Raw genomic sequence first — 15,947 nt, 5'->3', positions numbered from 1 at the left:
AGGTTGGTGAGATGCTGTCGGTCAAACCTTCCTTAGATTAGGTGATCAAATCACATACAACTGGTGTAGAATTCACCGTGAAATGCTTGCTTACGAGGCCTTCCCAACAATGCAGAGTTAAAATATATAAACAGTAACACAAGAGTGGAGCAATATAAAGGGAGTACCAGTACCAGAGCAATGGGCAAAGGTGTGAGGTATTTGAGGTAGATAGAGTGCATTTGGAAAGAATTCAGACCCCTTGACTTTTTCCACATTTTGTTACGTTACAGCCTTATTCTAAAATGGATTAAATAAAACATTTTCCTACAATCTATAACCCATAATGACAAAGCGAAAACAGGTTTTTAGAAGTTTTTGCTAATTTATTAACGATAAAAAACATAAATACCTTATTTACATAAGTATTCAGACCCTTTGCTATGAGACTAGAAATTGAGCTCAGGTGCAGCCTGTTTCCATTGATCATCATTGAGATGTTTCTACAACTTGATTGGAGTCCACCTGTGCTAAATTCAATTGATTGGACATGATTTGGAAAGGCACACACCTGTCTATATAAAGTCCCACAGAGCAAAGACCAACCCATAAGGTTGAAGGAATTGTCCGTAGAGCTCCGAGCCAAGATTGAGTCGAGGCACAGATCTGGGAGGTACCAAAAAATGTCTGCAGCACTGAAGGTCCCCAACAACACAGTGGCCTCCATCATTCCTAAATGGAAGAAGTTTGGAACCACCAAGACTTTTAATAAAGCTGGCTGCCCGGCCAAACTGAGCAATCGGGGGAGAAGGGCCTTGGTCAGGGAGGTGACCAAGAACCCGATGGTCACTCTGAAAGAGCTCCAGAGTTCCTCTGTGAAGATGGGAGAACCTTCCAGAAGGACAGCCATCTCTGCAGCACCCCACCAATCAGACCTTTATGGTAGAGTGGCCAGATGGAAGCCACTCCTCAGTAAGGCACATGAAAGCCCACTTGGAGCTGGCCAAAAGGCACCTAAAGGACTTTCAGACCACGAGGAACAAGATTCTCTGGTCTGATGAAACCGAGATTGAACTCTTTGGCCTGAATGCTAAGCATCACGTCTGGAGGAAACCTGGCACCATCCCTATGATGAAGCATGGTGGTGGCAGCATCATGCTTTGGGGATGTTTTTCAATGGCAGGGACTGGGAGACTAGTCAGGACCGAGGGAAAGATGAATGGAGCAAATTACAGAAAGATAAAAACTTGCCCCAGAGCGCACAGGATCTCAGACTGGGGCGAAAATTCACCTTCCAACAGAACAATGACCCTAATCACACAGCCAAGACAACGCAGGAGTGGCTTCGGGACACGTCTCTGAATGTCCTTGAGTGGTCCAGCCAGAGCCCTGTATTGAACCCAATCAAACGTCTCTGGAGAAACCTGAAATAGCTGTGCAGAGACGCTCCCCATCCAACCTGACAGAGCTTGAGAGGATCTGCAGAGAAGAATGGGAGAAACTCCCCAAATACAGGTGTGCCAACCTTCTCGCGTCATACCCAAGAAGAGGCTGTACTCGCTACCAAAGGTGCTTCAACAAAGTACTTTAAAGGGTCTGAATACTTATGTAAATGTGATATTTCAGTTATATTTGCAAAATTTTCTAAAAACCTGTTTTCGTTTTATCATTATGAGATATTGTGCATAGATTGATGAGGGGAAAAAAACATTTAAATACATTTTAGAATAAGGCTGTAATGTAACAAAATGTGGGAAAAGTCAAGGGGTCTGAATACTTTCCGAATACACCGTACGTACACGAAGTATTTGAGGTAGATACGTGAAGGCAGGGTAAAGTGACTAGGCATCAGGATAGATAATAATAAGAATGTGTGTGTGTGTGTCTGTGTGCGTAATGCGTATGTACGTGTGTTTGTGTTGTGTCGGTATGCGTGCGTGTGTTATGTGTGTATGTGCATATGTAGTGTATATGAATGTGTGTGGGTTTTCTGTGGGAGTGTCAATGTAGTGTGTATGAGTGAGTGTTTATATGGTGTGTGTGTGTATATGTAGTCTAGTGTACATAGATAGGGTCAGTGCAAGATAGAGTCAGTGCAGATTGTTTGGGTACCATTAATTTACCATTTAGCAGTCTGGCTATTTAGCAGTCTTACGTATGGCTTGGGGGTAGAAGCTGTCTCGGGAGCCTGTTGGGCCAAGAGCCGATGCTCCGGTACCGTTTGCCGGACGGTAGCCGAGTGAACAGTCTATGGCTAGGTTGGCTGGAGTCTTTGGCAATTTTTCGTGCCTTCCTCTGACACCGCCTGATATAGAGGTCCTGGATGGCAGGGAGCTCGGCACCAGTCATGCACTGGTCTGTCCACACCACCTTCTGTAGCATTTTGTGGTCAAGAACAAGTGACGTGCATTCGCTATACCAAGCGTGATGCAGCTATTCAAGATGCTCTCGGTGGTGCAGCTGTAGAACTTTTTGAGGATCTGAGGGCCCATGCCAAATCTTTTCAGCCTCCTGAGGGGGAAGAGGCGCTGCAGTGCCCTCTCCACGACTGTGCGGGTGTGTGTGGACCATGTTAATTCCTTAGTCTGTTGTATTATTCACGGTTGAGCCAGACAGAGTCTAGTACTCAAGTACTATTTGAGAAGGTCTGGTCACACAAATTTCCTAAGTGGCAAAGGTCCAGATGGATATAGTCATTTATCAGCGTAGTAACAAACCCCTACCTCGCAACCCATGTGACCCCAAACTGTTTATACCCCTCTTGTTGGCGGAGAGAACATTTTGCAGTTTTATAGATCATTTCCCGCAATTCTACACATTTTACTTGGGGCAGAGAATTGTTTTGATGTTTTAAAGCTTATTTCCTGCGGCCTTGTGAAGTAAGCATTTCATGGTAAGGTCTACCTACACCTGCTGTATTCGGCGACTGTGACAAATACTATTTGATTTGATGTGATTTGTTCCTCATCCTCATGTTGGCTAATGGCTGCTCCCTGTCAATCAAGCGATACCCTGGGGAGTCCTGCTCCAGAGAGGATAATGAAGATTGTCAGATTGCAGCATAGTTGAACTCTAATGGTGTGGCAAATTGTTGTGATAACACTGATTACATGTTAATAATGGCCATTACTGCAAAGACACACGTCAGAGGCTGAGGAACCTGTTTCATACCGAGGGAAAATTTTAGAAAATGGAGAATGAGTGTGTATGTGCATGTGCATATGTGGATAAGTGTGTTGGTGTCATTGTACATATACAGTGCATTCGGAAAGTATTCAGACCCCTTGCCTTTTTCCACATTTCATTATTATAAAATGGATTCAATCGTTTTTTCCCCCTCTTCAATCTACACACAATACCCCATAATGACAAAGCAAAAACAGGTTTTTAGACATTTTTTTAAACTAAAATGAAATAAAATGGAAATATCACATTTACATAAGTATTCAGACCCTTTACTTAGTACTTTGTTGAAGTACTTTTGGCAGATATTACAGCCTCGAGTCTTGTTGGATATGACGCTACAAGCTTGGCACACCTGTATTTGGGGATTTTCTCTCCATTCTTCTCTGCAGATCCTCTCAAGCTCTGTCAGGTTGGATGGGGAGCATTGCTGGACAGCTATTTTCAGGTCTCTCCAGAGATGTTTGATCGGGTTCAAGTCTGGGCTCTGACCGGGCCACTCAAGGACATTCAGAGACGTCCCGAAGCCACTCCTGCATTGTCTTGGCTGTGTGCTTAGGGTCATTGTCCTGTTGGAAGGTGGACCTTCACCCCAGTCTGAGGTCCTGAGCGCTCTGGAACAGGTTTTCATCAAGGTTCTCTAAGTACTTTGCTCCGTTCATCTTTCCCTCGATCCTGACAAGTCTCCCAGTCCATGCCGCTGAAAAACAAACAACCACCACCATGCTTCATCATAGAGATGGTGCCAGGTTTCCTCCAGACGTGACACTTGGCATTCAAGCCAAAGAGTTCAATCTTGGTTTCATCAGACCAGAGAATCTTGTTTCTCATTGTCTGAGAGTCTTTAGCTGCCTTTTGGCAAACTCCAAGGGGGCTGTCATGTGCCTTTTACTGAGGACTCGCTTCCGTCTGGCCACTCTACCATAAAGGCCTGATTGGTGGGGTGCTGCAGAGATGGTTGTCCTTCTGGAAGGTTCTTCCATCTCCACAGAGGAACTCTGGAGCTCTGTCAGCGTGACCATCTGGTTCTTGGTCACCTCCCTGACCAAGGCTCCTCTCCCCCGATAGCCCAGTTTGGCTGGGCGGCCAGCTCTAGGAAGAGTCTTGGTGGTTCCAAACTTCTTCCATTTAAGAATGAGGGAGGCCACTGTGTTCTTGGGGACCTTCAATGCTGCAGAAATGTTTTGTTACCATTCCCCAGATCTGTGCCTCGACACAATCCTGTCTCAGAGCTCTACGGATAATTCCTTCGACCCCGGGGTTGGTTTTTGCTCTGACATGCACTGTCAACTGTGGGACCTTACATTGACAGATGTGTGCCTTTCCAAATAATGTCAAATCAATTGAATTTACCACAGGTGGACTCCAATCAAGTTGTAGAAACATCTGAAGGATGATCAATGAAAACAGGAAGCACCTGAGCTCAATTTCGCGGGTCATAGTAAAGGGTCTGAATACTTGTGTAAATAAGGTATTTCTAAACACTTCTAAGAACCTGTTTTCACTTTGTCATTATGGGGTACTGTGTGTAGATTGAGGGGGATTTTTAAAAATGTAATCCATTTTAGAATAAGGCTGTAACGTAACAAAATGTGGAAAAAGTCAAGCGGTCTGAATACTTTACGAATGCACTGTATGTGTGTGTGTAAACGACTCCTGCTCTTCAGGACAGAGTACAGGGTGAACAGTACATACGGTGTAGTGACTCACCGAGTTGGATGGCATGCCCAGGTTGGTCTCGATGTAGGTCTCTGTCTTGGGTTCCACAGCGAGCTCTGCCTCCAGGACCTTCTCCACGGGCATGTCCTCGTTGACGCTGCTGGTGGACTCCACCTCGTTCTCACTGCGCTCTTTGGCCCGCTGGCGCTCCTCCTGGACGGCTGTGTGTAACAAAACTGGTTCCGGTCACTACTGCTGCTGCGGTGTTGTCTAGTGTGTGCGGTGTTTGTGTGTGTGTGTACATATGTAAATAGTGCGTGTGTATCATTATTATTACATTAGGTGTGATATAAAGACCGAGGTAACAGATCTACACTGAAATATGTGAGTCCCCATAATTACAGAACACATGAATAGAGACATGACAGGAAATACAGTAGAGTGTAGACACAACATATGCAAACGCTTCATACAAGGACCCTCTCTCCTGCTGTGTCTCAATGTAGAGCACAATAACAAACAACAAGCTCCTTTCATGACCACCATATATTGACACATTAATAATGGATGTGGTATGAGTCCTCATTTACGCCCTGCATGTTTACCACAGACACTGTGACAGAATGGCTTTGACAGACTGACTGGCGCACAGACACACACGTCAATGGGGTCTTTGTGTAAAATAATGTTGTTTTTAGTCTGTCCAGTAAATAACAGTCTCACTAAGTCTCTGTGTAAAGCGGGGCCTTGTTGGATCTGCTGTGTGATTGGCTTGGCAGGGAGACACAGGAAGTGGTTTGTGTGCTGAGCAGACACCGAGGCTCACTGTGGCCGAGGCAACCCTAACCGCACCTCCACCCAGAGAGGCGTATGTGTGCTCATATGAGACCGTAAGGGGAGGCGGTTGCTATGCGCTGCCTCTGGGTTTCAACCCATTTCTTCCCTCTCCTCTTCCCAATAAACGTAAACACTCCCCCCCCCCCCACACACATCTACACACACACACATCTGCACACACACACACATCTACACACACACACACACATCTGCACACACACACACACACACACACACACATCTACACACACACACACACACACGCACATCTACACACACACACATCTGCACACACACACACACACACACACACACACACATCTACACACACACATCTACACTCACACACACACACATCTGCACACACACACATCTGCACACACACACATCTACACACACACACACACATCTACACACACACACACACATCTGCACACACACACACGCACACACACACACACACACACACACACACACACACACACACACACACACACACACACACACACACACACACACACACACACACACACACACACACACACACACACACACACACACACACATCTACACACACACACACATCTGCACACACACACATCTGCACACACACACATCTACACACACACACACATCTACACACACACACACACACATCTGCACACACACACATCACACACACCTACACACACACACATCTACACACACATCTACACACACACACACATCTACACACGCACACACACGCACACACACACACACACACACACACACACACACACACACACACACACACACACACACACACACACACACACACACACACACACACACACACACACACACACACACACACACACACACGCACACAAATGAAGACACTTCATATTCTTTATTTTTTTTCTTCTTCCTTCCTATTCCAAGTGCTGAATCACAGGGGTGGGGGTTCTGGGAAGGGGAGAACAGGGAGAGAAGAGGAGGGGAGGAGGAGGGGGGACAAGGGGCCCCACTTTAGAGGAACTGCTGTCTGGCGGTGGAGGTCAGCCCAAGGGTAGAATAGTTGTGCTGGAGTCAGAGAGAGGTGAGGAGGGCTGAAATCATGTTAGCTTTATTTCCCCCTTCCCCTGACTGGGAGAGCATCAATTCATTTAATCCTGTTTTTCTGCGGATTCGCTCAGCCTTTTGGACTACCGCTGCCTTGCTCTCCCCCTGCCTCAGGCTACAGGGGGGCTTAGGCAGCACAGTGAGGTGAAAGGCAGTAAATGATAATATCATTGAACGGAGGTTGAGCCCTATGATGATATAAATAAGAGTGAATGGGGGTAGGGAGGGAGGGATGAGGGGTGCATGCTGAGGTCAAGACAAATTGGCCCGAGAAAGAAAAGCTCTTATCTACTTATCATAGACTCTCTTGTTTTCTCTTTTCCTTTGCTTTGGTTTTGTTATGTGTCTGATAATCATTGGTTAAGGGTGGGATGAACATCTGCATGTTGGTCTACGATCAGTTTTGTATTGTTTTGCCTGGTGCAGTGGTTCATATTCAGAACAGGGAAAGCTGATCCTAGAATAACATAAAGTGATTTCTGATATGGAAGGGGACTGTGTGCTTCAGATTATGCACCTTAATAACTGGAATCCCACATTGTGTCACGTTGTGTCATTGTGTCTAAAGCCATACTATTTAATGACTGAACTTAGCAGTTAAAATAGTATTCCAGATCAATATTTCACCTTAGAGAGTGATGACGCGGTTCTGATGGAGAGAGCTAGTGTGTCATCCACTCTCTGCTTCCTACAGGAAGTGTGAACAAGTGTGCTAAGAGTGCTAATGTCCTCCTCTCTTATGAAGTGCTAAAACAACCTCTTCCATTTTCTCTCCCTCTCTTGTGGTAAATCAGTGCTCTTCAAGTGAAATCAGAAATTCTTCATCATGTCTGCCTATGAAGGCAACCAATCACTGAAACATTCTCAAGCTAGTCTTGTCAATGAAAGAGCCCTGATATGAATCACCTGTAATAAAGACTTCCATTTTCCATTAGCTGCTTATTTCAATCTTGAACGCCTCTGAGGAAGTCAGTAATTCTACATGCACAATGTGAGTCCTCTGCAATTACTGCTCCTCATTCAATAGTAATGAAGAGGCAGATGAGTTGAGCTCTCATTATCACACAAGTGATCTCAACACACTTCAAGTTCTCTACATGAGGAGCTGAATGATTCCTGACACAGAGGGAAGGTTGAAGTGATTCTGTGTGTGTGTGTGTGTGTGTGTGTGTGTGTGTGTGTGTGTGTGTGTGTGTGTGTGTGTGTGTGTGTGTGTGTGTGTGTGTGTGTGTGTGTGTGTGTGTGTGTGTGTGTGTGTGTGTGTGTGTGTGTGTGAGAGAGAGAGAGAGGGATAGAGAGAGAGAAATAGAAAGATAGACAGAGAGATAGGTAGAGAGAGGGAGAGAGAGAGATAGTACAGACAGGCAGAGAGAGAGAGAGAGAGAGAGAGAGAGAGAGAGAGAGAGAGAGAGAGAGAGAGAGAGAGAGAGAGTGAGAGAGAGAGAGATAGAGAGAGATAGTACAGACAGGCAGAGAGAGAGAGAGAGAGTGTGTGAGAGAGAGAGAGATAGTACATACAGGCAGAGAGAGAGAGAGAGAGTGAGAGAGAGATAGAGAGAGAGATAGTACAGACAGGCAGAGAGAGAGAGAGAGAGAGAGTGAGAGAGAGAGCGATAGTACAGACAGGCAGAGAGAGAGAGAGAGAGTGAGAGAGAGATAGAGAGAGAGATAGTACAGACAGGCAGAGAGAGAGAGAGAGAGAGAGAGAGAGAGAGAGAGAGAGAGAGAGAGAGAGAGAGAGAGAGAGAGAGAGAGAGAGAGAGAGAGAGAGAGAGAGATAGTACAGACAGGCAGAGAGAGAGAGAGTACAGACAGGCAGAGAGAGGGTAAATAGGCCTTTATCCTCAACGGCATGTGCTGTACCTTCTCTCTTCATTCCACAGGCCAGACACTTCTGGTAGCGACAGTACTGGCAGCGGTTGCGCTGGCGCTTGTCGATCAGACAGTCCTTGTTGTCGCGGCAGGTGTAGGTCAGGTCCTTCCTCACTGTCCTCTTGAAGAAGCCTTTACAGCCCTCACAGCTGTACACTCCATAATGTTTACCTGGGGACAGACACGTCATTTTAAATTTAAAAAGTACATAGAGAGTGGCTATTAGACATTTAAGACACATTTCCCACACACATATCCTCAGTTTCTTATTGGGGATAATAAAGGAAAAATTAAATTGATTACATACTGTTTGGACAATAACAGAAGGGTGAAAATGGTGACTATAAGCGTAATGTATGTTACTATGTTATGACATTGTGCTGTTCTGATGAACAGCGTTTGTGAAGATCACTAACCTCTAAGCGTCTGTCTGATATTTGTCTGATATTAACCATCTCCTCCACATCCTGTCTGATATTCTGTCTGATATAAACCATCTCCTCCACACCCTGTCTGATATTTTGTCTGATATAAACCATCTCCTCCACATCCTGTCTGATATTCTGTCTGATATTAACCATCTCCTCCACATCCTGTCTGATATTTTGTCTGATATAAACCATCTCCTCCACATCCTGTCTGATATTCTGTCTGATATTAACCATCTCCTCCACATCCTGTCTGATATTCTGTCTGATATTAACCATCTCCTCCACATCCTGTCTGATATTCTGTCTGATATAAACCATCTCCTCCACACCCTGTCTGATATTTTGTCTGATATAAACCATCTCCTCCACATCCTGTCTGATATTCTGTCTGATATTAACCATCTCCTCCACATCCTGTCTGATATTTTGTCTGATATAAACCATCTCCTCCACATCCTGTCTGATATTCTGTCTGATATTAACCATCTCCTCCACATCCTGTCTGATATTAACCATCTCCTCCACATCCTGTCTGATACAAGGCAAAGTGCAGTAGAGTAAAACACTTCCTCTCCCTGATGCTGCAGACACCACAGCCGCTTTCATTCCTCGTTAACCCAGCTAAGAGAATGTATGAGGTGTGTTAAGTATCTACGGCGTATATGAGTCAGGCTTTCAGTGTGAGTGTGTGTGTGTGTGTGCGTGTGTGTGGACTCACGTGAAATGGTGATGACCATGGTGGTATTGCAGTCGCCACAGATGACACAGACGTGTCAGTGGTGTGTGTGTGTTTGGGTGTTTGGGTGCATGTATGACTGTAACCTTAAGGCACCTACTGTACCTGAGGAGCGGTCTCCGCAGATGGCACAGATGTGTTTGGTGAGGGAGAGAGGCATGCACCCCGGCGAGGGCTGGGCGGACACCTTCATCACCCCGTTGAGACCCAGCGGGGGCTTGATGTCCTCCGAGCTGCTGACCGAGTTCATTTGGGAGTTCAGCTGGAACATCAACACACACAAACACAGGAACAGACAGGTCACAACGCCACTCTGACACTGACACTCAGAATGTCATCCACACACTTCATCAGATTACACAGCTGAAATGGCAATGTGATGCAGTGTGGTTACTTTACGTCATCAACCAGGGGCAGCTCTGTTTTCAGCAAGATAATGATTACAGCAAGATTAGGCATAGACTAGGGAGTGTAGACCTCAGCACACAGAAAACAGAAATGGCTGAGTATGTATCCATGCAGCTGATCTGATTGGGAGGTTTAAGCTAACTACAGTTTGGCTGTAGTTCCAGTAGCAGCCTAGCAGGCCTTCTCCCTCTACTCCCTTGCCTGTGTTTCATATCTAAAACCTGTCGCTGCTAGATCCTGCACCACTTAACCCGAGGAGTTCTTTAATTCATGCTCTCAACAATCCCCCTAGCCTCCAAATGCTCAGCGCTAGCATAACTTCAATGCAACATTTAGCAGTACAGCAGAATAAAGGGCCAGCGTTTGTTTTAGCAAGAGAGAGTGTTCTAAGTAAGAACTTGAAAGGTTCTCCTCCAGTGCATTAGGGAGGGGCACGGTTATTTCAATATTACAATATCCAAACGTACGTTAGTTGTTGATCATGTGTGAGTATTCATTTTTTATGGCAAAAAAATATGTCTATTTTAACAAAGAAAATATTTTTTCTAAATTCAATTAAAAAGACAGATAGCCTTCACCAAAGATTATAGTTTGTTGTTTTTGTTGGCCAATCAAATGGGCAAATATCTCCATGTGTAGCAAGTGAAGTGAGAGATCACTAATGGAAATAAAAGTACGGAATTAAAAGTTCAAACATCCATCCCTACAGTGCACTCAGCTCTGCTGTGAAACTGAGCTTCAATAATGTTTATGTGAAAACCCCCTCTCCAACTGTGTAGCTTCACATGGAGAACTAAGAGACACTAATCAACTATGCTGTGCTGTTATAGTGGAGTTACGAAGAAGCTCAATTACCACTCAACAATAATTCATTGATATAGGCAGAACTAGCTAGCTAGCCAACCATTTGTACAGCTATGGAAAAAACAGAGCCATGTCTGTGTCAGCACGCTCTAAAAACCATGATGTCAAAATGACCAAAATAGAAGCAAAAAGTACAAATAATTCACTTTGGAAAAACTGGAAATGAAAGGGACTGAATGTGCATATTTTTTTCATGGAAGCATTTAAGAACTCTATAGATTCTACAGCCAACAGAAAATAGTATATAAACAGTATGACAGTGGTCATATTACTGTAGTATTACCAAGTGATGTATTTCTTTAACAACAACAATGCCATCCTTTCACAATCAACACCTATCCTGGTGTTGACGTGTATGCCAGACAGGGGGAGACTTGCTAGACTGGGGTGCAGGGGATACTGTGGGTTCACATGTCCTAGCTAGCTAGCATATGTCTTAATTGAGTTACTGCACACTGTAAAGACACATGTCTAACAGAGCAAATGCTAATCACACTACATATCTTATGGCAGAGAAACACAGACAGTGTTTGCAGAGTGAGAGAGAAGAAGATGAAAGAAACAGGTTGTATTCAAGATATAATGATGAAAATAACACGCCGCTGCAGTTCATGCTAGCCTTTCGAACCCTTCTTCAGGTGATTTTCCAAAGCGCTGTCAAGGACTAATTAGTATACTGTCCATGTTTCCACATTAACTATACACAAAGACAAACATATCCCCTTTATTTCTGACATGACCACAGGGCACACACAGATGTACAGTGGTCATGTTGACAGGCCGCACACACCTACTTGATTTAGCTGTGCTGTACACACAGGACACCCACACACCAAGGGTCAAATGAGCAGCAGCAAACTACCAAAGCCTCGTCATACATACTGTACACTTATACTGTAAATGCTTTCACACATGTTCACATACATGTGCACACATCTACACACACACACACATGCAATCTGATTGGACTGACTTCCTTCTTGGCAGAAAATCGGATCTAATTTAATCATTGTCATATTGCGACTGAAACTCAAGGCTATAGAAATTGATATAATGTGTATTATTGAGCTTATGCTACAAAGACAATAGATGACATTGAAGACGTCATGTGTAGTGCCATAATTCAGATACACTACTTCATTTACATAGATAGAACTCAATGTATATCTACTGATGATGTTAAATCAGGTTTCCTTGATATTACGAAAGGTGTCCCGCAGGGGTCGATTCGACTTGTCTGTACAAAAAATGTACCTGTCTATGTCCTGCCTCTCGCTAAATAGTAAAAAGCAGATTCAGTTTAAGTTCCTATCGGTCCTAGACTATGGTGACATCTATATGAACGCAGCTGCCACTTCATTAAAGCTGTCTAATGCAGTTTATCAAAGAGCACTGCGCTTTATTACGGGAGACAATTTTAGTAATCATTACTGGATTCTCTACCAGAAAGTTGGTTGGTCCTCTTTGATGTCACGTAGGTTGATACATTGCTATGTTTTAAATGATAAATTATTTTACAAAAAGTCCCACTTTATCAAACATCATTACTAACCTTTAGACATACGAGTTACCACACCTGGTCTCAGGGATGGTTAACTCTAGAAATTCCTTTGGTCTCTACTGAGATAACTAAAAGCTGATTTATGTTTTTTGCACCTTATTTGTGGAACAATCTTTAAAATGTGATGTTCTGGTGTCTCTAGTGTAATTCAGAAAGTTGATTGAGAACCTTATTACTGGTGAATGTGTTTTTTTATGACAGTGTTTTTCTTTCTTTCTACTTGCATTTGGTATTTATATTGATGTGTGTCTTTTCTGTCATTTCTGTCATTCAGGGCTCATCTGTAAAAGAGACCTTGGTCTCAGTATGACTCCCTGATAAAATAAAGGTTCAATAAAATGTATACAGACTGTCAGTGCATTCATATAGACTGTCAGTGCATTCATATAGACTGCCAGTGCATTCATATAGACTGTCAGTGCATTCATATAGACTGTCAGTGCATTCATATAGACTGTCAGTGCATTCATACAGACTGTCAGTGCATTCATACAGACTGTCAGTGCATTCATATAGACTGTCAGTGCATTCATATAGACTGTCAGTGCATTCATACAGACTGTCAGTGCATTCATATAGACTGTCAGTGCATGCATATAGACTGTCAGTGCATTCATACAGACTGTCAGTGCATTCATATAGACTGTCAGTGCATTCATATAGACTGTCAGTGCATTCATACAGACTGTCAGTGCATTCATATAGACTGTCAGTGCATTCATATAGACTGTCAGTGCATTCATATAGACTGTCAGTGCATTCATACAGACTGTCAGTGCATTCATATAGACTGTCAGTGCATTCATACAGACTGTCAGTGCATTCATACAGACTGTCAGTGCATTCATATAGACTGTCAGTGCATTCATATAGACTGTCAGTGCATTCATATAGACTGTCAGTGCATTCATATAGACTGTCAGTGCATTCATACAGACTGTCAGTGCATTCATATAGACTGTCAGTGCATTCATATAGACTGTCAGTGCATTCATACAGACTGTCAGAAAATAGTAATTGATGACAGACTGAGTGCTGTATTTTCTCAAGGAACATGCAACCGTGAGCATATCTTTGGTTTATAAACACACCCACACACACCCAACCACATACACGCACGCACACACCCAACCACATACACGCACGCACACACCCAACCACATACCACAATATACACACCCAAACACACCTGCACACAGTTTTTTATTTATTTGTTTTTATCTGTATTGTTGTTTATCACTTAAACTTCAAATTAAACTAAACTTAAACCCCAGACACACAGACACGCACAATATTGAGTTCCTACCTCAACTTAACGTTGACTTCTCCTCTTTTCTCCAGCAGCACAAAAAAGCCTGTCTCCTCATCTGAGATTGTCTTTATCAAAAAGCTGTCTCTCCTAATCTATTTTCAGTGAACCTGCAACTCAATCTGTCCACAGTTACACTGCTCTCCATGCCGGGGTGGGCTGGGGGTCTCTCTCTCCACTGCTTCTCTCTTTCCCAGGGCAGTGCATGGATGGTGGGGGGATTAAAGGGGCTCAGTCCTGGGTCTGGAAATAGAATACAACCCCCTCCCCACTACCACCACCACCGCCACACACACATACAAGAGGGGGGCACAACCAGGCAAGCTGTGTATGTGGAGTCTACCATCACTGGGGAAAATCCCTGGATGATCATCAAATCACATTTTATTTGTCACATGTGCTGAATAGAACAGGCGAAGACCTTACCGTGAAATGCTTACTTACAAGCCCTTAACCAATAAATACAGTTCAAGAAATAGAGTTAAGAACATATTTACTAAAGAAAAAAAGAAAAAAAAGTAACACAATAAAATACCAATAATGAGACTATATATGGGGGGTGCCGGTACCGAGTCAATGTGCGGGGGTACAGGTTAGTCGAGGTGCAGAATGTTGACACATTACCCCTTCTGGGTGTCTGATGGTGTCAGTTTGTCGATGGCTAATGTTCTCTAGCAAACACAAGTGAAACATTTGTCTGTAATTTTATGGAACATTTGTGAGAATGCTCAATGCTCTCCCTTATGTGAAAAGCCACATGATTTTATTTGTGAAAATGTCCATGTTTTACATATGCAACATTTGATTGAAATTTGCAGTGGTGGAAAAAGTACCCAATTGCCATACTTGTGTAAAAGTAAAGATACATGAATCGAAAATGACTCAAGTAAAAGTGAAAGGCACCCAGTAAAATATTACTTGAGTAAAAGTATAAAAGTATTTGGTTTTAAATATACTTAGGTATCAAAAGTAAATGTAATTGCTAAAATATACTTAAGTATCAAAACTAAAACTTCAAATTCCTTATATTAAGCAAACCAGATGGCACAATTTTCTTGTTTTTTATTTTATTTAGGGAAAGCCAAGGGCACACTCCAACGCTCAGACATCATATACAAATGAAGCACATGTGTGTTTAGTGAGTCCGCCAGATCAGAGGCAGTAGGGATGACCAGGGATGATCTCTTGATAAGCGTGTGAATTGGCAATCTACACACAATACCAGCAATCTCAGCAATCTACACACAATACCCCATAATGACAAAGTGAAAACAGGTTTTTAGAAATGTTTGCAAATGTATTAAAAATAAAAAACATAAATACCTTATTTACATAAGTATTCAGATCCTTTGCTATGAGACTCGAAATTGAGCTCAGGTACATCCTGTTTCCATTGATCATCCTTGACATGTTTCTACAACTTGATTGAAGTCCACCTGTGGTAAATTCAATTGATTGTACATGATTTGGAAAGGCGCACACCTGTCTATATAAGGTCCCACAGTTGACAGTGCATGTCAGATCAAAAACCAAGCCATGAGGTCAAAGCAATTATCCGTAGAGCTCCGAGACAGGATTGTGTCGAGGCACAGATCTGGGGAAGGGCACCAAAAAATTTCTGCAGCATTGAAGGTCCCCAAAAACACAGTGGCTTCCTTCATTCTTAAATGGAAGAAGTTTGGAACCACCAAGACTCTTCCTAGAGCTGGCTGCCTGGCCAAACTGAGTAATCGGGGGAGAAGGGCCTTGGTCTGGGGTGACCAAGAATCCAATGGTCACTCTGACAGAGCTCTAGAGTTCCTTTGTGGAGATGGGAGAACCTTCTAGAAGGACCCATCTCTGCACCACTCCACCAATCAGGCCTTTATGGTAGAGTGGCCAGACGGAAGCGACTCTTCAGTACAAGCCACATGACAACCGGCTTGGTGTTTGCCAAAAGTCACCTAAAGGACTCTCAGACCATGAGAAACAAGATTATCTGGTCTGATGAAACCAAGATTGAAC

General features: G+C 43.5%; 1 protein-coding gene across 7 annotated transcripts in view; it reads right to left on the bottom strand.

Moving 5' to 3' along the window:
• LOC139552367 (retinoic acid receptor RXR-alpha-A-like) overlaps positions 1-15,947 on the bottom strand; it is a 151,704-nt gene that overhangs the window by 29,244 nt on the left and 106,513 nt on the right. For 6 of the 7 annotated variants that reach the window (XM_071364038.1, XM_071364039.1, XM_071364033.1 and 3 more), the window contains 3 exons: positions 9,907-10,063; positions 8,626-8,805; positions 4,873-5,057 (listed from right to left, as the gene is read on the bottom strand). In XM_071364038.1, the coding sequence (XP_071220139.1) occupies positions 4,873-5,057; positions 8,626-8,805; positions 9,907-10,063 (522 nt within the window). The remainder of the gene's footprint in view (positions 1-4,872; positions 5,058-8,625; positions 8,806-9,906; positions 10,064-15,947) is intronic. The other variant, XM_071364034.1, reaches the window with a different exon arrangement.

This window comes from Salvelinus alpinus, chromosome 24 (genome assembly GCF_045679555.1).
Source record: "Salvelinus alpinus chromosome 24, SLU_Salpinus.1, whole genome shotgun sequence".
In the NCBI taxonomy this organism is placed as follows: Eukaryota; Metazoa; Chordata; class Actinopteri; order Salmoniformes; family Salmonidae; genus Salvelinus; species Salvelinus alpinus.
This window is presented reverse-complemented; position numbering and strand designations above follow the sequence as displayed.